At 33.2% G+C, this 25897-nt stretch overlaps 1 protein-coding gene across 5 annotated transcripts in view; it reads left to right on the forward strand.

The window, feature by feature from the left end:
- The window catches only part of ADGRL3 (adhesion G protein-coupled receptor L3), an 844276-nt gene that overhangs the window by 362602 nt on the left and 455777 nt on the right, over window positions 1-25897 (forward strand). For all 5 annotated transcript variants that reach the window (XM_032272132.1, XM_032272140.1, XM_032272143.1 and 2 more), the window contains one exon: window positions 22188-22401. In XM_032272132.1, the coding sequence (XP_032128023.1) occupies window positions 22188-22401 (214 nt within the window). The remainder of the gene's footprint in view (window positions 1-22187; window positions 22402-25897) is intronic.

Below are 25897 nucleotides of genomic sequence, written 5' to 3' on the forward strand. Positions count from 1 at the left end.
AATTTCAATATAGTTTTGTCCCAGGAAATAGGGAGGCCCAAAGAAAGGAAGAGAGGAGATGGGGAAATGGCCAGTTGGTGGAGCAGTCAGAGCACACACATTTATTGATTAAGTTCATTGTCTCATTTAGGCATGGCTCCTGATGCCCTAAAACAACCACAATGGAAACATGAAAGATTACTGATTACAGATCACCATACAGATGTGATAGTAATGAAAATGAAAAAACCTGAAATATTGCAAGAATGACCAAAATGTGACACAGAGACAGGTAGTGAGCACATGCCTTTGGAAAAATGGCACTAATAGGCTTGCTGGATGCAGGATGGCCACACACCTTAAATTTGTAAAAAATGTAGTATCTGAGAAGTGCAATGAGGCAAAGCAGAATAAAACAAGGTATGCCAGTATATGTATATACACACACATACACTGACATAACATTTGTTCTTTTCATATGAACTATTTTGTGGTTTTACTAAAAAACTCAGGCTTGCCTTCTTCAATATATATATATATATATATATATATATATATTGATATTGACCTAGGTTTATGTTAATCTTTTGAAGGAGACTTGAAATTCATATTTAATGACATATATTTTGGCACAATTGATGATGATATGGGAAATAAGTCTTGTGCAACTGACAACAATTGGAACTTAAATAGAAGGCTAACTCAATGGGACTTGGATATATCAGCTTATGCATGAGATATCTTGAGTATACTTGGATTTGGGCATCTAATAATATAAATTAGCTATGTTACTAGTAAAATAATCCTTTGCCCCCTTTATTTTCTTGAGTTTTCGTAGATTTCTAAACTGGAAATCTCCAAAATATGCCCAGTTTTTCTTGGAATGTATGATTTCCAGTTTACAGTTGTGAAAGAGAAAAGTCTAAAATGATATTGATTCAAGGAAAAGTAGATAAGGGGATTTGCCCCAGAACATTGAACTGTAGGAGTTTATTAGTTTGTTAGAGCCACCATAACAAAGAACCGCAAACTGGTGCCTTAAAAATAGAAGTTTATTATCTCACAGTTCTGTAATGTAGAAATCCAGAATCAATGTGTTTGCAGGGTTGGTTTCTGCTCAGGGCTGCGAAGACAGAATTTGTTTCAGGCCTCTCTCGTTCGCTTGCAGTTGGCTGTCTTTTCTCTATGCATGTCTGCGTCCAGATTTCCCATCTTATAAAGACATAAGTTCTGTTGGATTAGTGCCCACCCTAATGATCTCACTTTAACTTGATCTGTAAAGACCCTACCTTCCAAAAAGGTCTTGCTCCTAAGTACTGGGGTTTGGGACTTCAACATAGAAACTTAGAGGGAGTGGGTAGAATTCATCACATAATAGGAAGGAAAGGTTGAATTTAAGATAATGATCTGAATTTTTTTTTTCCTCTGGCAGGCTTGCACTTGCAATTTTAAGATATTTTTAAAACATCAACCTTTCTTGGTATCTGTATATTGGAGGAGACTAACAAAATACGTTTTGGCATAAACTCAATACTTTTAGTGTATCTGATAAAGTTAAAAAATATATAAGTAGAGGTAAGAGTTACATATAACGTAATTTTGATAGTTTGTAGAAAGTTTGTCCTCATAATATTTTGAATAATAGATTTAGTATAACATTTGTACACTTTTACTGTGTGTAGTTTTATTGCTCCCTTTGACTGTTGTCATTAATTAAAGTTTTCTTTTTTTAAGGAAATCTAATGTATTTTCTCAACAATAACATAACATCCTAACTTACGTAATGTAGAATTGCTCGTATTGTGTCATCAATCACCCATTCATCTTAGACTCCAAGCTTTAATAACATTGTTAGTCATTTATTTCCCATGTTATATGATAAGAAAGTAGATGCCTAAAGCAGGAAAGGACTTGCCAAATGCTCTGCAAGTAGTAGAAAATTCAGGGCAAGAACCCAAATGTTATAGCACAAAAATTCAACAATTTTACAATTTTAAAGGACCTTTGAGTTCATCAGCTCTGTAATTTTCCAGATGAGAGAACTTAGGCTGAGAAAAGTTAAATAATTTGTCAAAGCCATGCAGTTAGCTCACTGGTAGAGTAATTACTAAAGTGCAGGCTTAACTGCTACACTAACTTCTAAATCAGTTCCATCAAGATCATTGTCAGGGGATGGTTTAATAGCTGCTAGATTCCGAATGTTTGTGCCTTCCCCAATTTTGTATGTGGGAACCTAATCATCAATGTGATGATATTAGGAGGTGAGCCTTTGGGAGGTGATAAGATCATGAAGGCAGAGCCCTCATAAATTGGATTAGTGTCCTCATGAAAAAGGCCCCTGAAAGCTAACTTGTACCTTTTACCATGTGAGGTCACAGCCAGAGGTGCTGTCTATGAGGAAAGGGTCATCACTAGATACCATACCTATCAATACCTTGGTCTTAGACTTCCCAACCTCCAGGATGATGAGAAGTACATTTCTGCTGCTTACGCGCCACCCAGCTTATGGTATTTTGTTTTAGTAAGTAGCCCAAAGAGGCCATAAGTAACCTACGTTGATTTCCACAACCCTTTCCTCCAAACAACCCTAAGTAAAAGTACTAAAAGTTTTAGCAAATACATACGTAAGTAGGGAAAATAGAGTATGTATCTGCAGTCTTGGGACTATTGAAGTTACACCTCAATTTGTACTGTTATCAGATTAATTGGCCAATTGTTAGGAAGAAAAAATTATAGTCAAGCTTAAACAAGACGCTTTGTCTTCTCACTATCTAAATATTTAGTTAGACTGCTATTTATTCCTTATTACCTCCTGGAACCTCCATTGAATTCTCTCATGTCTTCCTCTTGCCATTCTTGTCAGGGCAGGGAATAAATTGAGTCTAATTATTAATTCATTTTGTTGTGGTCTTTTCCCTTATTGTGGTACCTAATATTTTTTCTCATTCAATTTTCATTTATCTTTTAATCTACCAATTATGTGATTATTATCTGATTTCGTCAGAAATATTCTTTCTCTATCAGTATATACTCTTATCTCCTTTTATTTTTAATCTTTTCTTTGGCAAGGCCCCACATCAAATATCTATAAACATTTTTAAGGCCTCTCCAGCACTACATGCACAAAGAAACAAAATAAAAATGATGATAATTTCTAGAAGTCTATACACTACACTACTCTCCAACCCTCTCTTTCTTGATTTTCTTCAAATTATATTAATACTTTGTAATAAGTTTAATCTTTATTTTCAGTGGATCCAAATTTGTATTTTCCTTTCTTTCCTCTTTGAAATTCATGGTCTAACTACTCCCACTATGGTACAGAAACTCTTCTTAATAAATTGAAGCAGTAGAAGAAGAAAGGCATTGTGAAGTAATTGCTTACATTTGTGGTTGGGGCTCTGAGAAATGAGAAATTTCCCTTGATAATGCACTTAAGAAGTGGTGAAGTCAGGATTCCTTAATAAAGAATTTCTTTATAGTATCTGTTAGTCCTGCTATAATAAACTAAAGCAAAAATTAATGGTATTTTCTTTTCAGCTTTCATCCTCAATGAAAATTCTGCATTATTTGATACTGTTACATCCTTCACGATCAGTTTTCTGCCATCTGCTTCTGTAAGGCATAATCATGGTTCTTTTCTTCCTTCTATAACTTCTTTTTTTCTCATGATTCCTTTTTCTGTTTCTCCGCTTTTGCTCAAATTTAATCTAATTGTTGAGATGTGCTCACCTATCTTGCCTTTTCTAGAGCAGAGACTGTCTTCAATCTGTGGATTATGACTAATGGTTGCATTATGAAATCAGTTTAATGGATTCAGATGAGAATTATTTTGATAAACCGGAATAGAACAGAGTAAATCTCACCTAGCAAGCATTACTTTTGTTTGGAGAGACTTTTTTCATTATGTGTGGCAGTGTGGCAAGGAGTGGGGATTTGTATTGTGTTAAGAGAAAAATGTATTTCTTACCGAGAGGGTCATGGTCAAAAGACTTTCAGATGGTCTTTGGTCTAGATGGTCTTTCTTGGCATTATTTTTGTGCTTTTTCACAATACATTTTATGATAAAACTTATTTTTATTATTTTCATAATACAGTTTATTTAGATGTAATTCACATGCCATGAAATTCATTTACCTAAAGTGTACAATCCAGTGGGGTTTTACAGTATATTTAAACAGTTGTATGACCATCCTCATAATCTAGAATTTAGAATATTTTAATCATCCCAAAAAGAAAAGCTCTACTTATTAGCAGTCACTCACAGTTTTCCTTCAAACTCCCAAAGGAGCCTGCCTGTAGTCCAGCTACTCAGGAAGCTTAGGCAGGGGGATTACTTGAGATCAGGAATTTGAGATCAGCCTGGACAATACAGAAATACCTTGTCTCTGACAATGACATTAACACAATACTTCCAAGCCCTAGGCAACTTCTAATCTACTTTCTAACTCTATAGCTTTGCCTATTCTATTCTGGACATTTCAAATAAATAGAATAATACAATGTAGTATTTTGTGTCTGGCTTTATTTTTTGGAATAATGTTTTCAAGGTTAATACAAGTTATAACATATACCTGCACCTCAACCCTTTTTTCTTTAAATTTTAATTTTTCTGTTGAGTTGAAAGTCATATAACATAAAATGAGGCAGTTTAAAATGCACACTTCTGTGGGACTTAGCACATTCACTGTAATGTTGAACAACTACATATATCAAATTCCAATAATATTTTCAACACCTACTTCATTTCTTTTTATTGTTCAACAATGTTACATTGTATGAATACACTGCATTTTACTTATCTATTCACTATTTGATGAACATTTGGATTGTTTTGATTTTTGGCTATTGTAAATATTGGTACTATGAACGCTTTTTCATACGTTTTTATTGGCAATCTTTTTTCATTCATGAACTTCATATATTATTTTAATTTATATGATCATCATTTGCATAACTGATTTATATATGAACTCTGGATTTAAGGGCTGAATAGTTACTAAATTTTTTGTATTGCCTTAAAAAATAAGGGAACTTATCTTTACTATCTCCCCTGAATTTCACTTTTTCTGCTGCTAGCACAGCCAAGTCTCTTCATTTTGATACTATCCTGTCCCTTCTCTGCACATCCTAATAGTTAACAAAAGTCACAGTAATTTCCTCAAATCTTTCAGGGTTTTACTGTCTTTCTATTTTTATTGCTAACATAATATAATCCAAACTTTTATTCCATCTTATCTGGGTGATTACAATTATCATCTTGTTATTCCTTCTACCATTGCCTCTTTCTAAATTCTCTCAAATTCATCTTGCTTGTCTCAGGCATATTATGCTTCCTCATGTGCTGTTAGAACCAAATCAAGACTATTCTCAAAGATATCAATGCCTCATCTCTGAAACACCTCCCTATTTTTTATAGTCTATTATAATTTTGTACCATTACACTTACCAGTAATGGACAGTATGAATTTGTGGTTTATTTTCTGTCTCTCACAATCAGAAATTAAGCTCCATGAGAGAAGAGTTTTTTGTTTTTTTTTTGTTTTTTTCTGTGTATTCACTTCTTTGCCCAGCTCTTTGTACTGTATCAAGGAACTCAATAATTATTTGTTGACTGAAGTAAAAACCAAACCCAGTGTTCTCTTCAACATAGTTTAATACATATTCTCCCAGGTCACTTGCATTATTTCTTGTCTTGTATCTGTAGCTATATTACAAAGCTATACTTCTTGTCATTTCTGAATAAATGCATGTTTACTTACTTCTGTGTTTATTTCAGCTTAAGCCAAGTGAAGAAGTGGGAAAGCGTGGAAATAACCGAGGCTGGAGTCCTATGGCTCAAGATTAATGGGGTGTTGCTCAAATGGCTCTTTACCTTAGAACCAGAAATCAAGGTTATCTCAAAAGATATTTGCAAATAGCAAAGATGGAGTAGGGGATGCAAGAGATGATCTTGGGAGAAAAGCATAAAATCTAAAGATTTATATTGAAATGGAGACCATAAACAAAAGATATATTCATGGACATCAGGTCTATCAAGGGGCTCAAAGGCCGGGTACAGTGGCTCATGCCCATAATCTCAACATTTTGGGAAGCTGAGGCAGAAGGATCATTTGGAGCCAGGAGTTTGAGACTAGCCTGGGCAACATGACAAGACCTTGTCTCTAGAATAGAATAGAGTAGAGCAGAGCAGAGTAGGCTTGGTGTGGTGGTACCTACTGTTAGTCCCAGCTACTCAGAAGGCTGAGGTGAGAGGATCCTTAGGCCCAGGAATTCAAGGCTGCAATGAGCTATGATTGCACCATTGCAGTCCAGCCTGGGTGACAGAGTCCCTGCCTCAAAAAAAAAAAAAAAAAGTCTCAGACCTAAAGAACTTAGAGAGTTTGGACTGCATGAAGGCATGAAGGCAGATAGTTATTTTATTAGATACTTGTGTGTACTTAAGGCCCCCAGATGATTCCCTATGCCTGTGTTCATACCATTGCTTCTACCAGGAATGATTTTCTATATATGTCATATATTCACTTAAAGCCCTAATAAAATCAAAACATACTAGAAGTAGAACATTGACTAAGCATTTACTATGTGCCTGGCACTGTGTTTGATAATTGTTTTAATTCCAATGAGGTAAATTCAAGTTATTATCCTCATTTGCTATAGAAGAAAACTACTACTTTAAAAGTTTGAGAAAGTTGGTCATGAATAAATAGCTTTTGGACAAGAATCATAGCATTCATATTCATTACATTCATATTCATCTCCCAGAGAATAAAGCCTCTTTCTTGGCATGTAATAAAATTCAACAGCTGTTTGTTGAATGAATGGTTGAGTAGATAGATAAATAAATTGTATTAACTTACAAATAATAAGAGATTCACATTAGATGACTTTCCCCAAATGAACTGTTTGTATGTTTTTGAAGATTTTTAATAATATTTGTTAGAGTTTTTGAAAATTATTTTGGCTTTTTATAAATCCTTTTTCTTGGCAATACTTGCTGTAATAGATTTATATTATGGTAAACAAGCCCATAAACCATACAAAACACTATAATCATGCAATTCATCATTTCTTTAAAAGTGCAAATATTATTCCAGTGGGTTTGTAGTTTTTATATTGAAACTGATCAAGAAACCCCAAATACTAAAGAAACTTTAACTTTTAGCAAATACTTCGTATGCAGTTATTCTTCCTTGAGCCATTTTGTGCTTCACCGAAACCACAATTCACTCAGCTTCTCATGGTCTTCTGTTTTGTTCTGTGTACCAGTTAATAGCATAGTCTGTTACTAGCCTTAGTTAAAAGCCTCAGCGTACCTAGATTTCGTAACATGAGAAAACAAACACATTATTAAATGCATGTAATGTAAAAGTAATTTATGAGATACAGATAAACCTATTTTAAAATATATATTTTAACCAATACATTCCCAATCTTTAGAAAATTTAAACCATGGCTTCTGTGCCTGGTGGTATTTATTGCAGTGTGATATCTCAAAATACTATAAATTAAATAATATACCAGCAAGTTGTGATTAATTAAATTTCCATTTAGTTATGTTACAATTTTTTTGACCCATAAATAGCAGTATGTTAATTTGTGTCATGTGAAATTAAACACTTTAGAGAGTTATAATTATTTCAAATGTAGAAGTTCCATGATGTCTTCAAGGTCCCATTCTGTGTTCTGACCTCATCTTTGAGACCACCCAAATAAAGAATTGCTTTCAGCATTTTCAGTTCCCAAGGATCTTTATGTAAATGATCATCTTTTGCCAAAAATTCAGTTTTTTTTTTTTACATGCCAAACTCTTAGGGCACTTGTAAAATAAGATTTACGGGTCATCTGAGCCAAATCTTAGGACCTACATAACTATTATTTATTAGCACAGAAAGCTAGAGATGTAAAAGCATTTATTCAATAAAAATTCAGCACCAACAGTGTGCTAAGTATCATGTAAGGTATTTCTATCTAGCAGCATATTCTGTCATATTTGAAAGAATAACCCCATTAAATATAATGTGTATATTTTTTATTAGTCCTAATATTCTATGATTTTGAATGTTCTGGAAATTTTCATATTGTTTTTAACTTTTTTCCAAATTAGAAAGTTTCCAAATTCATACTATTTATGAAGCAGTCAAATTGGATTTGTGTTATCATCATTATAGGACATAGATTTTAAAGATATATGCATTTATCTTAGCCATGGCTTCCTATAGAGAAAATTTTTATTTTTTGTCAAATGCCTAAACATATTTCATAAATGGCAAGGAGACGTTTAATGCACATTGAATGAGTGAAGGTTTGTGGGAACATATATCTAATTCCCGATTCTTCACACCTCTATTATTTCCTTCAGGTAACCCACCATACTCCTAATGTGATGTAATAATTTTTTTCTAAATTGATATTCATGTAATATTAAATTATTTCTTGGCAAAATAGAAATCCATTAATTCATATTTGCCATCAGTTTGTCAACTAGAATATCTTCTTTGATGTGCCTTTGGGGCATCTTTGGACAGGAAGGCTATTCAATTAAAATTAATAAATATAAAGAATGAAAGGAAAAATACTTCTTGTTGACATATATTCAACAAATGTCTATTAAAAGGCTACTAAATTGTGTTCACTATGCTACAGACTTGGACATATGTAACATCTATTCAGAGAAAGCATAGTGACTGTGAAATACTGGATATTACTCACATTTTATCATGTAATGATATTTGACTTTAACAACCACTAATCTCTCTTTCATGAAAGCTCAAGGGGCAGAAAAGCAATATAAAACTTTGACTATAATAATAATGTTCAAAAATACATTCATAGTTTTTAAAAAATTTGTTTGATTAAAGTGAAATAGTTTAATTCTTTGAAACCAAAACCAAAAAGCCTTTGGCACTCAACCTGTTTTATAACTAGGGCATTTACACCTATCCAGTCACCATAAAAGTATGCTTCAACTCAAACTAAGACAAAGAGTACAACTCCATCAGACCTAAATTAAACCATCAGCATTACTAGAAAGATAATTTAAAATGCACATTATTTACAAAGCAGCTATATGTGCACCTGTGTATATTTATGTGTGTGTGCTTAACATCTTGCATATATTGAGGAATCCAGCATAAACAAATAGAATACTTGCAATAAGGTATGTGAATGTAACTATCATTCATAAAAATTTGTAGTTTATCACTTTAGGACCTTACTAATTAAGTAGAAATATTAATTTCAAATTAGTAAAATGTTGGCAAAATGCCTTCTGAATTTACAGTCTAAATAAACTGAGCAAGGTAATTGAAAAAATATTCTATTACAAATATTAAGGACAGAATCCTATTTACAGTATAGAAAAATATCAACAATAATCAAGGTCAAACAAGAATTTTGGAAATAATAGAGAACAGCCAAGTTGTCAGTAAAAATGAAAATAGATTATCAGAATGATATAACTAAAGTTCAACTCAATTAACCAATTTGGTTTGACAGGAAAATGGGTCAACTTATGGAGTAAGTTTGAATTAATGTATTTGTAATGATGGATATATTTCTTGAAGCTAGGTTACATTTCTAGGTATTGAAAGGATTCTTTCATTAAAAACAATGTTCATTTAACTTTGTAATCCTGAAATGATAATTTTAGGATTTACTGTTCTTGCTCATGTAAATTTTTTAGAAATAGAGAAATTGGCTAATTCATATGAGAAAACTTAATGTTATTTATTAATAATAAAAGGATCGTATATTTTTATTAAAGTTTGTAAGCATCATTTTACAGTTGCTTTCTCAGAAGTATTATCCTTTACACCAGTTGAATTGAAGGACTAAAAATCTCTAAAAATATCAGTTGACGTTTTCTTAACTTGCCCTATTTGAATATTCTTGCAATGTGATGTGGTTTGGTTGAAGTGGGAAAAGAAATGCAGCTTATCCCCTCATTTATCCTTTTTTTGGTTTGAATCACAGAAAGCCATTTGTGAATTTAATCATCCTTTCTGCTTTCTCCTTCAGTAACTTATTGATTCAAGTAAATGTCTGTTTTTAATAATGTGTTTTCAGCTTCCTCTAATAAGAGTTTTAGAAAGACTTAATGAAATAATTTATTTGAATAACATCAAGAACAGATGCTTTATGAGATTTTAAATTTGTGTTCTGGTAATTTAAAAAATACTCTTGTTTAAAATAATTTTGGATACTCCCACTTTCTTGGGAGAAGCAGAGACAGGTATGGAGACAGGTTACCTATGGATGGAGCTGTGATATGTTGTCTCATGGTATCATATTTTGTTTTGTTTTTCCATCATAGTTCTTGTGGACATTTTGGGGTTATTTAAATGTTTGTGTATTTACTCATATCAAATGTTTATCTCCTGCCCCCATCTGCTTTGTAAATTTCATAAACTGATGAATCCATGTTTTATTGACCAGTGAATACTCACCACCTCGAACAGTGCTCAATTTTTATTTGTTGGACGAAGAAATGAAGTTAATCACTGAGGTGAAGGCTTGATACTGATCAGTCAGGAATGTCAGAATATGTATTTGCCAACTACCATTTTGAAAAATCATTTTTCTTTCACAACTTATGTTTAATTATACGTTTAATGAATTGAGGAAACATATGTGTAGAAATCCGAAACCTTTGTTTTAACCTAGCCTAGAAACTCACTGTGTGGCCTGAAAAATGTATTTTATAAAGACTTTCTATTAATTTTTTGTAGGTGGGAAAATGTGTTTTATTAACCCCAATGGTATATTTTGTGGTTGAGCTGAACAAATATGATAGAGTGCTTTACGTGCCGTGTGTCATTTCATGACAGTTTTCCAACATATAATCCTTGGTAAAGCCTTTTCACCTGTTTCCTGTGATCGCTTTATGTGGTTTTTGAAGTCCATTCATACAGCTTTAGAAAGCTAAGTGTGTGAGCTGTTTTTTGGCCTTTCAGAATGTTATTGTTGTTATTCCTGTTCGACCATAAAAACTTGTTCATTCAGAATATTTCTGATGGCTTTGCTGCAAAGCTTGAGAGTGAGAGTTTCTTTCTAAACCAGCTACATATTTCATTTTCGCTCAAAAGATCTTCACTACTGTCCAGAATTATCCAGCATGTGATAGGGGCTTTTCTTGGTTTTGAGGATATATTTTGCTTAGAATTGATGGTTTCACTTTGGCTAGTCTCTCACATCCTGATTATTTTTTTGTGTGTGCTTTGGAAAGAAAACTCATTAGAATTTATGAAAAAAACATACCAGCTACTATTGCTGTCCCACATTTCTAGCATTCTGTAAAAATCTGGGCTTTCATAGATTTAGAGACTTGGTTAGTTAATGCATTCCTCATTTACCAATATGACAAGTAGAGATGCACTGTCTTTAGAGTGGGAATTTATATTTAGCATTTAGTGTGCAAATTCTTAATAAAGATATATTTGTTTAGAAACATTGTTAATAAAAGTTTCACTGGAAATAAAATAAAGACTAAGCATTTGATTTTTGTAAGCAGCATAGTCAATTGCAGACTTATTCCTAACAAATATATCCTAGTGGAATAAATGTCAATTTCTAGTTGCTACAAACATGTAATCAGAAACTTTAGTTAGAAAACATAATAATGTGAAAATACAAATTTGGTCAGACTGTTTATGGTTAGGTTTCTTGTAATCTCAGGTAGGGTACACAGACAGCAACGGTTCAATTCAGAATGGGTGAGTAAAGGGGAATATTTTCCATGTGGAAGTCATTTTAAAGCTTGTGGATAACAGATTTTTAAACATTGCTCTGTATGTTTTTCAGTGTTGAAGGTATTACCAAAGAGGTTATTACAAGGTCTCTACTGTGGAAGATTTATGCTGCAGAATTTAAAAGAAAAGCCTTAGTATTGCTTTCCCTAGGCAAAACAAAACAAAACAAAACGCATAGTGAGTGTGTGTCCGTGTGTGTGTGTGTGTGTGTGTGTGTGTGTGTGTATGTATGTTTGTGTGTATTAGGGAAGTGGAGAGGGGTGAGGGAGGGGAGGGAAGAATGTGACTAGCTTGTGCATTTCTCAATAGCATGTATATTGCAGTAAGGCATTTTTTTGTTGTTTCATAACTTTTATTCAAAATTAAAATTTTGTTTCGTTTTAACTGTGACCTCTGTTTATTCAAAACTTTTTTTATTCTTGACTAAATGTCCTGTATTTTCTTCTGTTAAAATCTGCATGATTACAGATTTTCTTGGCTCCACCTTAAAAATAACATAAATTTTGTAATTATTGATATGCAATAATGAAAACTGATGTTTACATACTGCTATGAAAGTATACTGAGGCCAGACAAGGTGGCTTTCCCCTGTAATCCTAGCACTTTGGGAGGCAGAGGTGGGCAAATTGCTTCAGCCTAGGAGTTCGAGACCAGTCTGGACAACATAATGAGATGCGGTCTCTACAAAAAATAAAAACGTTAGGCATGATGGCGCATGCCTGTAGTTCCAGCTACTAAGGGCTGAGGTGAGAGGATCACTTGAGACCAGGAGTTCGAGGTTACAGTGACATATGATGATGCCACTGCACTCCAGCCTGGGTGAAAGAGTGGGACCTTGCCTCTTAAAAAAAAGTGTAATACCAAATTTGACAATGAATGTCACATGTTAAAATTGAAATAAAGATTTCCTATTTTACTACATTAGATTTTATACAAAGATTCATTTTAACTTTTATAGTATGAGTTAGGAAACAATTCTTAAAATTATGGTATGTTTTGTGCTGTTAAGTAAAAAAGTCCCTGGGCAGCAAAATAAATGGAATGGAATGTTTAACTTACATTTCACATTCAGGAATTAGATTTCATTTCACTGAAGAAATCGGAATCCGTAAAGATTTTACCACTGATTATTAGTGTGATATTCTTGTATTGCCTTACACATTTCCTAAAAGAAATTCCCTTTCCTGTTTTCTCTGTGTGTGACACCCATGGAGAGTTATTGCATCTGATCTCTATGACTTTCTAGTTCATGCCTCCCATTCTACCCATCTTGGTCTAAGCCAGTTTGGTAAATGGGGATGATAATATTTCTAAACTTTTATCGTTGGGAATTTGAAATAAGGTGATACTTGTAAAGCACCAGCACATGAAAAACACTTAATGAATGTTAGCAATTATCATTGTCATATTGTCCTAAATATATCATTGCAGTATCTTCCTGATTAATTCCCACGCTCTCTTTTCTTTCACCCTAATCTGTTTAAATAATCTATTGGCTGATGATTTTTAAGATTAATTTGATCAATCTCATTATTATGCCATTGTATTATATCATAATCTTCTACTGCTTTAACTAATTTGAACTATATTCTGTGTCTAACTTTAAGGCTTTCTCTGATTTTACTACTGTTCAGTTCTGTTCCTAACTGCCTTATAAATACACCTTTCTTTGCTCAGATTTTCTGCCTGAAGTGTTTTACTATCCCCTTTCTGATATCCATACATATTGTTTCAACTTTAAAGGCCAACTCAAGTCTTCTTCCTTCAGGAAATCTTTCTTAAGCACACTAACATATGTTTATTTCATTTCCCTGAAATTCTTACTTTTTATCTGTTCCACATACTTAATTCTGCTTTACAATGTTTTAAGCTTTGCATAGGCATGTATTCATTCCTTCTCTAACTATAGCTCTAGAGTCCCATGGAGACAGAAAGATTCTTAGTATCCGTATTCTGGGTAATTGGCCCATCTCTCCTTCCCTGCTCTGAACTTTCCCCCTTCTGGTCCTGTTATTATCCTATAGCCTTTTAGTTTTAATAATCATGAGTAATGTCTCTTTCCTTTTGGGAGCTTGCTACACTTAAACATGAAATTTTATCATTTCCTTGGCTCATGTGTTAACGCTGAAGCTTCTGCTAGACTGTTGGAACTCCATTCCATATAGTACCACTCCTAGGCCTGAGATACCTAATGTGGAAGGAGACTTTAGACGACACCCGAGTCTTATGTGTAATAACTCCCAGCATCCGTGTTGTAGGGGATCAATATGCATTTAGAATTAAACTGGCATATTTAAAAAATTTTTTTTGAACTAAATAATTCTTTTTAGTGGATTCTTGTTTATCTTGAAATTACAGTTCTTACTTTTAAGAACATGTTGAACAGCCAGTTTGGAATGTTTGACATTTAGAAGATTGGGAAAATTGTGATATGCGAAATTTGACAACGTTTTGGAAACGTTATTTCTCATGAATATAATTGGAAGACAATGTGGAAAGTTATTTTATTAAATGTTGAAATGCTATAGTAAGTAGATATGAAATGCATTTATTCAAACACTGCTGCTTTTTTAGGCAATCTTCATATAGACATTTCATTTGAAGGGAACAGATTTGTATATGTGTCCTCAAAAAGGATGAGGTTCATGATGAAGCTCTGTAAGTCAAAAGAATAGCTGCTTAATTGTTTTATGACTTACCACTCATTAGAATTTTTTTTTTCTGTAATTTCAAAGGCTCTGCTGAAACTTAAAATTGATATTTACTTTTTGGCAGCATTTAAGTAATGAAGTGTTTTTCAAAGGCATTGCCAATAAGTAGAAACATGTCCACTTTCAGGTATGTAAGTGTTTGTATCTGTAATTAAGAAACTCTTTTAGAATCATTAGCCTTGACTTACAAATAGTTTAATTAACTTCTTCCTCAGAGGAATCAAATCTGTTTCACTTTCATTTTTTAATTTTTAAAAGAGCTCTTTTTTTCTTCTGATCAGTGAGATTTACGGGAAAAAATCGTTTTCAGCACCTACTAGTAATTCAGCGCTGTTTCCATTAAAAAACAAAAACAAAAACAAAACAAAACTAATAGCCTAAATGCTGTTAAAGCAAAAGAATGGTAATACTAGACCATTCGTGTGATCATTCATAATATTTTTCTTTCATTGATTCGATAATTTCTCAATATCTGTCTAACAGTTTCAGTGTCAATTCTTTAAACATTCTTTCAGGCATGGTTCTGGGCTATATTATATAGCCTAAAACTCTGTGGCTTAAAACAATAAACATTTATTATCTTACACAGTTTCTGTAGGTTAGGAGTCCAGGAGTAACTAGTTGAGTATAGCCCTGGGTTTCTCATGGGGCTCCAGCTACCTGAAGGAAGGCTTTCTGGTGGGTGGAAGATCAGCCTCCAAGGTGCCGCTCTCTCGTGTGCCTCAAGTTCATGCTGGAGGCCTCAGTGCTTTGCTCCCTGGACCTCTCCATGGTACTGCTTGAGTGCTCTCAAGATATGATAGTTGGCTTTACACAAAACAAGGGACCCAATGGAGGCTGAAGTGGCAGGGTGTATTTAATGAACTACTCTCTGAAATTGCATACTCCTTTATACCACACTAAGTCCTTTAGATGTGAGTCACTAAGTACATCCACATTCAAGAGGAAAGTGAAGAAGACTGGAAGAGCATCAAATAATTGTGAACACATTTTAAAACCGCCACATGTGTTGACGGCTGTTGTGAAAGCTTGGTTCTAGTTTAAAATAATTTAAATAAGGGGCACACAGCAAAGGAGATGCAGCATGGAGCAATTTATAGCAAAGAAGAAAGAATATTTTGAAAGTCAGGTGCAGAATAGACAGCATACACTGAAAGATGATTCAGAGAGGTTTGCTCATAAGGATGAGACAGCCACTGTTACTGAGAAAACTCCCTTTATGGGAGTTGCCTGACATGATTATTCATAAGAGGGTGGAAAGAGATTTTACTAGTAAGCATGTTCTGGGTGGTCCTCTTGGTGCACATGCTCAGTAGGTGTACATGCTTGTTCATATATTACATGTCTCATTACCATCTTAAGTCTCCATCTAGGGTTGTGTTTTTCACTATTATAATCAGCAAAGAGTGAGTTTGAGGACAGTTAAAATCAAAATGTGGGGCACTTCCCTACTAGAGATAGCTCTTCTTGAATGAGCTTGACTACAATGTGAATGCTGGAAGGAATGCTCTTAAAGGGCCATAGTTGCTGCATATCCAGGTCATGATTGCTTCTTTGATTACCTAGCCTGACTCACATGGACCTCTTTAAATATCTACACTCCCTCCCTAGGTTATCTTATCTACCGCTGTGGTTTTAAGCACTATCTTTCAACTCTCAAATTGATGAAGATTGCTCTTCTGACTCGTAGACGTATATTTAACTTCCTACCAGTTTTGCTCATGACACTAAAATCTAACCATTTGTTCTGTCAGAAACCTGGTAGCCATTCTTGTCTCTCTCCCTTACCCTCCATGTTCAATCAGTCATCAAATCATGTAATTTTTTGTTTCTAAACATTGATACATTCTTTGTCATTACCCATTTAAAATAACCATCTTTTCTTATCTTTATTACTACAGAATAGTCTTCTAATTTGCATTTCTTATTGTTTTATAAAAAATTCTTTGATTTCCTTTTTTTTTTAAATACACAGGATTTGGAGTAAACAAAATATGATGGGAATGAAATAGAAAATAAATGCAAATATAAGCCATTTTGCTGATGCTTTTATAATTTTAGCAAACAGACAAATAGGGCAGTCTAAAGATTTTCATCTCTACTATATGGAGATTAGGCTGTAGCCCTTATTCTTTCTTAATTTTATTTTATTTTAAGTCCTGGGATACATGTGCAGAACATGCAGATTTGTTACCTAGGTAGATGTGTGCCACGGTGGTTTGGGCACCTATCAATCTTTCACTTAGGTGCTCTCCCTCCCCTCCCCCTGCTCCCAGGCCCCAGTGTATGTTGTTCTCCCTGTGTCCATGTGTTCTCATTGTTCAGCTCCCCATCATAAGTGAAAACATGTGGTGTTTATTGTTCCTGCATTAGTTTGCTGAGGATAATGCCTTCGAGCTCCATTTAAGTACTTGCACAGGACATGATCTCATTCCTTTTTATTGTTGCATGGTATTTTATAGTGTATATGTACCACATTTTATTTATCCAGTCTGTCATTAATGTGTAGCACTAATTTTTGACTGGGTCAGTAAATATATAGAACAATGCATGGAAAAAAAAAAAAAAAGAAAAAAAGATTTGAATAGGACATTGAAGACTTGGCCCAGGGAGAATAAAAGATAAATGTTTGATTCATCTATCGCATAATTATGTTCCCTTCCCCCAGTGCAGTGGTAGGTGGTTTAGTCCAGATAGTCAAAATCTTCCTTGAATAGCTATGAAATGCCCTTCTCTATATTTCTCACATGACTAAGTAGCACCTTCCTCAAGTCCACAGTGACTTCTGATATTCCAACTTCTTTGTTCATCCCTCTTCTCTTACTCTATAGACACTCCCTTAGCTACTTTATATATTAACATGGTTTTAGTCTGTATTCTACTCCTGAATTCTAGACTCATGAATCCAACTGATTATTGATCATTTGCAGGTATCCTGACACCTTAAACTTAATGTATTTTAATATATTTTAATGTATTTTTTCAAACTGAATCCATTATATTTTTTATATCCTCAACCAGTTAATTGGCTGCTTATCTCTTAGACTGTTTCGTTTTTTACTTATTGATAACTTTTGTCCTGTAATTGTATGTTTGAAGTAATATTCCCTTCTTTGAAAGTCCCCTGTTAATAGCCTAGGGTGACCTTGGCAAGTCTCTGACCCCAGTCCTTGGAGACCAAGAGGAATCATCTGACTTTTTTTTTTTTTTTTTAGTCGGAGTCTCACTTTGTCATCCAGGCTGGAGTGCAATGATGCAGTCTTAGCTCACTACAACTTCTGCCTCTCTTGGGTTTAAGAGATTCTCCTTCCTCAGCCTCCTGAGTAGATGGGATTGCCAGCGTGTGTCACCATGCTTGGCTAATTTTGTATTTTTAATAGAAACAGGATTTTACCATGTTGGTCAGGCTGGTCTCGAACTCCTGACCTCAGGTGATTCGCCCACCTTGACCTCTCAAAGTCCTGGGATTACAGGCATGAGCCATGGTTCCCAGCACACCTGACTCTTGATTGGTCACCTACTTCTAGCCTCCAGACTTCCCATCCCTAGCCTGGTCTTTAGTTATCACACACAAGTTCAGCAACAACTTATACCATATCGAGTCAAACATCACCAAACAGGTTTATCAACAGGGGAGATAACTCAAGGAGAAGGAAACAGAAGAACAAGAGGTCTCATTAACAAAGTGACTAATGTCTCAGAAAATAAGGAAAAAATAGGATTAATTTCTGACGAAACAAGTGAGCAAGAATAGGGAACTCTTTCTTTTATTCAATATTTATTTTTATGTGCTTTCCTCACAGTTAATACCAGGTCAAAATAACTTTTCACTGGCTGTATGTTTGATATGGAATTAGGAAACTTTCTGAGGTTCTGGTATCTGTATCAGAGAAGTTTAATTAGTTCATGTCCCTTTAGTCAGTCCCATGGTCAGTGAGTAGTTCCAAAGTATGGCATCCTAACAGAAAGTTTCCAGATTTCACATCTAAGACTTTTCCAGTGTATTCAGCAGATATCTATTACACACCTAATAGATGACACTGTATTCTCTGATATAACAGATTATCTCATGTAATAAAAGTGGGAAGGGGTATAAGAAGGTATGTATATGTCTTCTTTACTCCAAATTATTATGTTATGAGCCACTCCACAACACCCAAAGCAATATTAACCTGGTACAACATGCAATAGACTATCTGACTGGTTATTCTGCATTTTAATTTTTGGCATTTTCCATGTTTTGCTGCTTTTCTCTTCTAAGCAACTCTTTCCATTGGTAGCATGATAACTGAATGGCAAACAACTTTTCTAACAAAAATTATTTTTTTTTTCTTTTGGACTTTTGTGGCTCTTAACACAGTAGCATAATTAAAATTAAATTAAATAGCTAATTAGATAATGTTATAGAGTAGTTTCCAGTAATACATTCGCTTTAACAAATTCCCTTAAACAAAGCATCCATCATTTATGCAGTGCAATTTGTCACTGGGTTACTGATGATATAAATGCAATTTTACATTCAGTGGAAGAAAGCATACACAAATAAACTCTGGTTCTCTGTAAAAATTACCATATCCATAACTTTTGAATCATTCTTACAAGTCCAAAAGATGCATGGAAAATTTGGACCTCAACATTTTAATTGACTTTGCAAGTATCTAGCGTCTGGTTCTTAATCATATTTTTAACAGTGAAGACCCAGATTAAAGCTGTGTCAATGTTTTGACAAAACTGACCCATGAGTTTAATGAACCAAATTTCCCACTTAGTGAAAAGAAAAATGAGTTTTGCTTATTTTCTGTTTCTTTGTTAAATTAACCTTTTAAAAAAAATAATTGGCTGGTTCAGTCACATAGAATACCTAGATGAATTCAATGTCTGGAAGCAGTTTCAACGTATTCTTTTTTGTAAAATGGTTATAAAAGTTAAAAAAATAATTTGCCTCTTAATAAGTGTATAAAAGTTTACTCTAAAACATTCTGCAAGCTCTATATTAAGGTCCTTTTTTAAAAACAAAAACAGAAACACCTCCATGATTCCATCTAAACTGACCAAGTCCTTTTTAAATTCAATGGTTCTATTATATAAGACTTTAAATACATTAATGGAAATGTCTATATCCATGAAAATAAAATCTCAGTATGAAAAAGGACTTCAGATTTAAATAACCATTCAGTCTCTGAGTGTTAACAAAGAATTTTTTTAAGAACGATAGAAATGCACATATCAGAAATTCAGTATCTATTGTGAGAATACCTTGCTAAGTGTTGACACAAGAGCAAACTTTAAAAATAGCATTATAACCAACCTCTAATTGTGTTAACTCTCTTCAATCAATGCTGTGGATATGCTAGATTCTTCTATAGTTTTGTGTGTATGTGTGTGCACCCAAAAAAGAAAGAGAGAGAAACAAATAAAATGTTGAACACCAACCAGAATGCAATTAACTGCAGTGCAGCTTGAAGAATTTCAAGGGAACTGTTAAGAAGTTTTGCCTAGGGTCTATGGTACAGTTATACTTTTTCAAAAATATCATACAAATGAGGTAAAAACCTACATCACTCCTCGATTTTAAATTATAGGTATGTTTCATAAACCAAATCAATATTTTCTCTAAACTTCAAGTGAAAATATTTATAGTTAAGTATTTTCTCTTTTTTTACCCCTCCCTTTTTTCACCTCCCTGCTTCTCTCCTCCCCTCTTTTCACAGTTCATGCTTTGTAAAAAAGCCACAAGAAGAGAAACATATATTTATTTAAATATATATTTTGTGCATGTGCACATTAATTAGTTAACCAACTATAAATGTAAATTTCAGCTATCACATATGTTTCTCTATATCTGATTCTCTTAATGTGGAAATCAACATATTTGACAGTTGGTAAACACTTCATTTAAAATTTCAATTACATACTTATAAAAGATTTGTTGAGTTATCATAACTTAACATTTGACTCTTTTCCAATAATGCACTGATTATGTTCATAATCTTGGAATGGGAAACTGTTAAACTTGACAGAAAAAGACAAGACATTTTTCCGTATAAAAATTAAATATGGCTGGGTGCAGTGGCTCACGCTTATAATCCCAACACTTTGGGAGGCTAGGAAGGCAGATCGCCTGAGGTCAGGAGTTCGAGACCAGCCTGACCCTGTCCCTACTAAAAATACGAAAAATTAGCCTGGTGTGGTGGTGCATACCTGTAATCCCAGCTACTCAGGAAGCTGAGGCAGGAGAATTGCTTGAACTCGTGATGCTGAGGTTGCAGGGAGCCCAGATTGCACCGTTGCACTCCAGCCTGGGCAGCAAAAGTGAAACACACATGCACATATATATGTGCGTGTGTGTGTGTGTGTGTGTGTGTGTGTGTGTGTGTCCCACAAACATCTAAAATTAAACATCAAGCTAGAAAAAGAGTATTTCTCATAAATATATAGGATAAATGTTTAGTTTTCTTATACAAAACTTTTATAACAGCAAACTTTACATAAATGTAAGTAAGCCATTCACAAATAAAAGCAATATAAAAGATCAATAAACATATGAAAATATATTCCACTGTACAAGTAAGGTACTGCAAGTTAAAGATATTATAGCATTTTTTATCAAATTGACAAAATTTAAAGAAATTGATAATATTTAATTTTGAAAAAGAAGGTATTGTTGGTAGAAGTATACATTTTCAAGTTTATTTGAAATCTATTGATATTTGCCAAATTTGAAATGTGTTGCCTTCTTGACCCATCAATTTCATTTTTTAGAAATGTACCATTAAATGCATTTAGATAATTAGGTTTTCTCACAAATATTACAGGCAAGGTGTGCAGATAGGTTTAGGCTTTCTTGTAATATTATGACACAAAAACACCAAGACCTTTCAAAGTATCCATGAACATAGGACCAATTAAATAATTTATATATTTATTATATGTAGTCATTAAAAAGGATGGAAAGACTATCCAGATATGAAAAGATTTCCATCAGATATTATTACATTTATAAATGAAATAATATAAAATATCAAACAATATGTATAGTGTGATACTACCTGAGTAAAATTACCAGAATAAAATGGAAAAAGGAGTGGGAGAACACACACAATTCTCTTTGTGTGAAGAAATTCTAATTGGGAAGTCTCCATATGGTTAACTAGTTACCTCTTGACATTGTGGGGAAACGAATGGGGAGGAGCTAAAGGAGAATATAACTTTTCCTCGAAACAAATCTCTATTTTAATAAATAGCATGCATGAGTTCTACAACGAATTAATGAAGTATTATTTAAAACAATGGAAGTATATTTTAAAGTTGAAATAAATTACTTACATATTTAAAGTCAACAATAGTGCAGTTTTTCAATCATGATTTGTTATTAAAAAGAGAGAAGAAAAAAACACATGCAAGTTTTATCTGAGTATCTGACTGTGTAAACCGGATGATATTTCTATCTAGTTTTAGTCTGACACACCAAGCCAAGAGTGTAGTGGAAAATCGACAGTACCTTTTTCCATTTAGAAGAAAAAAATGTGATAAAGATTTTAAGAAATAACTGTTTTTGTTAGATTAGAAAAAAAAAATCTATAAAATTCCTGAAGTGAAAAATATTCTAGTTTATTTATAATTATGAATCTTAACTGCTTTGTATCTTGATATTGATTTACCCCAAACACTGGAAAAGCAAACACGTGTAATTTTCCTTTTTACGTGGTAACAGTGGCATCTCTTTTCTTCCTCTTCCTTTCTGCAGCTTTCAGCCGTGCCCCGATTCCGATGGCTGTGGTCCGAAGAGAGCTATCCTGTGAGAGCTATCCTATAGAGCTCCGCTGTCCAGGAACAGATGTCATCATGATAGAAAGTGCCAACTATGGCAGGACTGATGACAAAATTTGTGACTCTGACCCTGCTCAGATGGAGAATATCCGATGTTATCTGCCAGATGCCTATAAGATTATGTCTCAAAGGTATGATACTTCTAATATTCTTTTCTTTGTGCATATAACATATTCCTTCAACATGCATCTGTGTTACATATTGAACATAAGAATATAAAGTGTTATGTATTTTAGGATACTTTGAAATAGTTTTTCCATGTCTGACTATTCCCTGTATCACCAAAATGTTAATTGCAAATAGCATTTTAAAAGTATTACAATTTATTCGATTATTTATTACATTTTATGGTCTGCGTAAAATTGCATGCTATTATTTTGATAGGGTTCTCTAGAACTGAGTTCATTACATGAGATAGTAAACATATTTTTTACAATTTTCAAAAATAGAATTTTCTCAAAAAATTGCAGAAAAATTTTAATGCTAACGGTAACTTTCTAAAAATGTGGGGGATAAAAAGGAAGAAGTAAAAATTAATAGATAATTTTATTATCAATCATTAATCAAAATATAGTAAGACTATTGATTAAGGATTAATTTTAAAAGTATTCTTTTGCTATTCAGCATATGAAATTAATTAATTTAAACATTTGAGCAGTCTAAATACGGCCATATTAACCTACTATAAATTAAGGTACCGTATAATATCAGTGGGTAAGAAAAGTATTTTTGGTTCTAAAAAGGTTGAACAATGGGAATGCATATTATATAAGGTTTAAATTATGTTAACATTTCTTGATAAGTTAGCTAAATATTAAGTATCTTTTAGATAATTGTTCACTATTGCCATGCTTTCTCAGAAATCAGGGATAAACTCATTCATTTACTATAAGCCTTTAGCTATTCAGTTATTTCTTTTCCTTCTATTATTTAAGGACTTCCTTAAATATAGGGAAAACTCTATCTTAGGTAAAACTAAACAAATCTAAAGACAAGTAGATTTCAAGTACAGACCTTAAGTACAAGATTTCTTGTACTTAAGAAAGCCTTCCTTATTTTTCACCTTTTATCTTCTTGAAATACAAAATTCTGATAAGTATTTTTGGATGTAATTAATACATTGATAGTGAATATCTTAGTTTTATAAATTACTGTTGTATAAATTATCAATATAAATTATAATATGTCAGGTTTTTGATGATTAAAGCATTGGTGTGTACTTGAAGGATAATGAAGTCTGGACAAATCTGAGGGCTTTTATTTGTGTGTTACTCAAATGATGGCTCCTGCTAAGGTGAGCATTCATGAGAAATAAGAAATTAATATTAGGGATTTCATTTGATAAAAGTTTGGTTGCAACTTGTTACTATTGTGTGTCTCTATCATTGTTATATATTTGACATGCCTCCAACTATCCTAAATGCTATGCCTGAAAGAGTTCTAATTATTTCATTGTGTGGAGATATTGTAATTGTCTTTTAGGAGCAGTCTAAATATGGCCATACCACTTAAATTGTTTAAGTAGTATGGAATAGGTACTGTGACTAAATTGTTATTATAATTTGTTTTAGTTGATCAAACATAAGATTCTATAGAATTCACTTGGATTGTAGGTTGAGAAGGAAATACTATTCGTTTTTCACTTAAAATATAATAGAAGCATTAGCTGTTTCATCTCTATATGATTTTCACTGAAATTGTTTTAATCCTTTCATTGATATTATTAACGGCTCTGAAAATAAGCTTTTAATCTTATAATGATTTCAAAAAAGTAGTTATAATGGATCCTTTGGAGCCACTGAACTATATGGGATGCATACATAAAGTGACAAATCTGCAGAGTAAAAATGCTTTAAACACTGTTAGTAAATCATTCTTGTAAGCCCTCCTGATGGTTTCACAAGTATGAGTTGTCAGTTACCTGAAATAACTGTGGTTAATTCTCCATGGAAGCAAGTTTCTCACTTAAATTTTAACTATTAAATGCACTACATTTATACTTGTCCAAAGTAAATGTTTTTAATTCTCTGAGAAAAGAAATCAGGTTCCATTTTGTAAGCTCCCAAGAGACGCAATGGCCATGGCCACTTAAGCTACTTTATAATGAACTTAGTTACACTATCATGCCAACCACAGCTTGTTAAATAATGCTAATAATGATTACTTATGATATGGACATATCACACTAATGATATAAACAGTTTAAATAGATTAATGCTTTTGAACTGAAATCAGAACGGAAAGCATGTTTTTTTTTAAGGTATCTTAATGCTTTTCTTTTACTTAAACTTCTAGAAAGAGACTATATCAGAGTCTAAACATTTCAAAGCATATCTTATGGAGAATTATTACTCAGTATAAACAGTATTGTTATCACCATATTCTTGCGTAACCTGTTTAAACAAGCCCATAACTTGCTTCAGCATGATGCAGTAGACAGATGTCTCAGGCAAGGAGAGACATGAAATGTCATTGAGGCAGATGTTTGAATACACATTGAACAAAGGCATAAATTCAACGACATACTGACATGTAAATTAAAGCTAAGTGTGAAAAATTTGGAAGTTGAATTGAAAGGCTATAGCTCTTGATTTCCATATTTTTCTTTAGTGGAGCTATGTAATCTGACATATCCTGTAGAGAAGCCACTTTCTTCATTGCCTTCCAGATTGTGTGTTCTTCAATCACGTGTGCTCTCATGCCATTCTGTCCAAGCCCCCAATATTCCATGCTCTACCTCTGTGTCATTATCCTATCAGAGGACTTGTTAAAACATCACAACAGATTTATTTGTCCTTCTCAGAAACTTATACTTGTACTAAATTGTTATCTACATTCCTCTTTATCTCATCTAAACCTTAACAAACCTATACTGCATACAGCTGCCTTGTCTAAAGCAAATTGTAAGCTTCTATAAGGCAGACTGCCTGTTGAATTAACCTAAAACCAACTTTGGTTGTATAAATGAATAACTAAATATGCTCTCTAATTTTGTCCTGCCACTTAAAAGCTTTCTTAACTCTATTATTTGAATGGTTCCTCTTTCTTTTTGTGTTTATATATTTCAGAGAGTTTTTAAAAAATATACATATATTTGGATATCTAAATATGAAAACAACAATTTAGCAACTGGATAACTTTAGAAATTTTACATTTGGCATTCAGCTTAGGTTTCATGTTATCCTTAACTGTCAATGGAAATATTTCAGTTGTAAACCAGCACTTGAAAGTTTACAACATGCAGTTTACCCTAACAATTACTTTGGGGTTTTGTGAATGAATAACTCAGTCATATTTCCTCCTCATAAAGCTATATATATATTGGCAAATAGAAAAACTCAACTATATCATTTGCTCAGCATTTTACTTTTTACCTCATTTGTGTTTATTGAACAGATTAAAGGAGGCAGGCTCTTTTAGCTAAATGATATAAGAGAGCGTTTCACTGGAGAGGAAATCTCAGTGCTGCTTCTTGAAAGCTGGCTGCATTAGTGGAACCAGAAGAGACTAAGTGATACTAGCTATGTAAGTGGAAGAACACTAGAAAAGAACACAAGAGCATACGTTTTTTTCTGGTAACCTTTTACTCATCCTTGGTTCACAGCTTTTTGCTGTTCTGCTGTTGAT

The sequence above is a fragment of the Sapajus apella genome, unplaced genomic scaffold (assembly GCF_009761245.1).
Source record: "Sapajus apella isolate SASKATOON/1434 unplaced genomic scaffold, GSC_monkey_1.0 scaffold5, whole genome shotgun sequence".
NCBI classification, from domain to species: domain Eukaryota; kingdom Metazoa; phylum Chordata; class Mammalia; order Primates; family Cebidae; genus Sapajus; species Sapajus apella.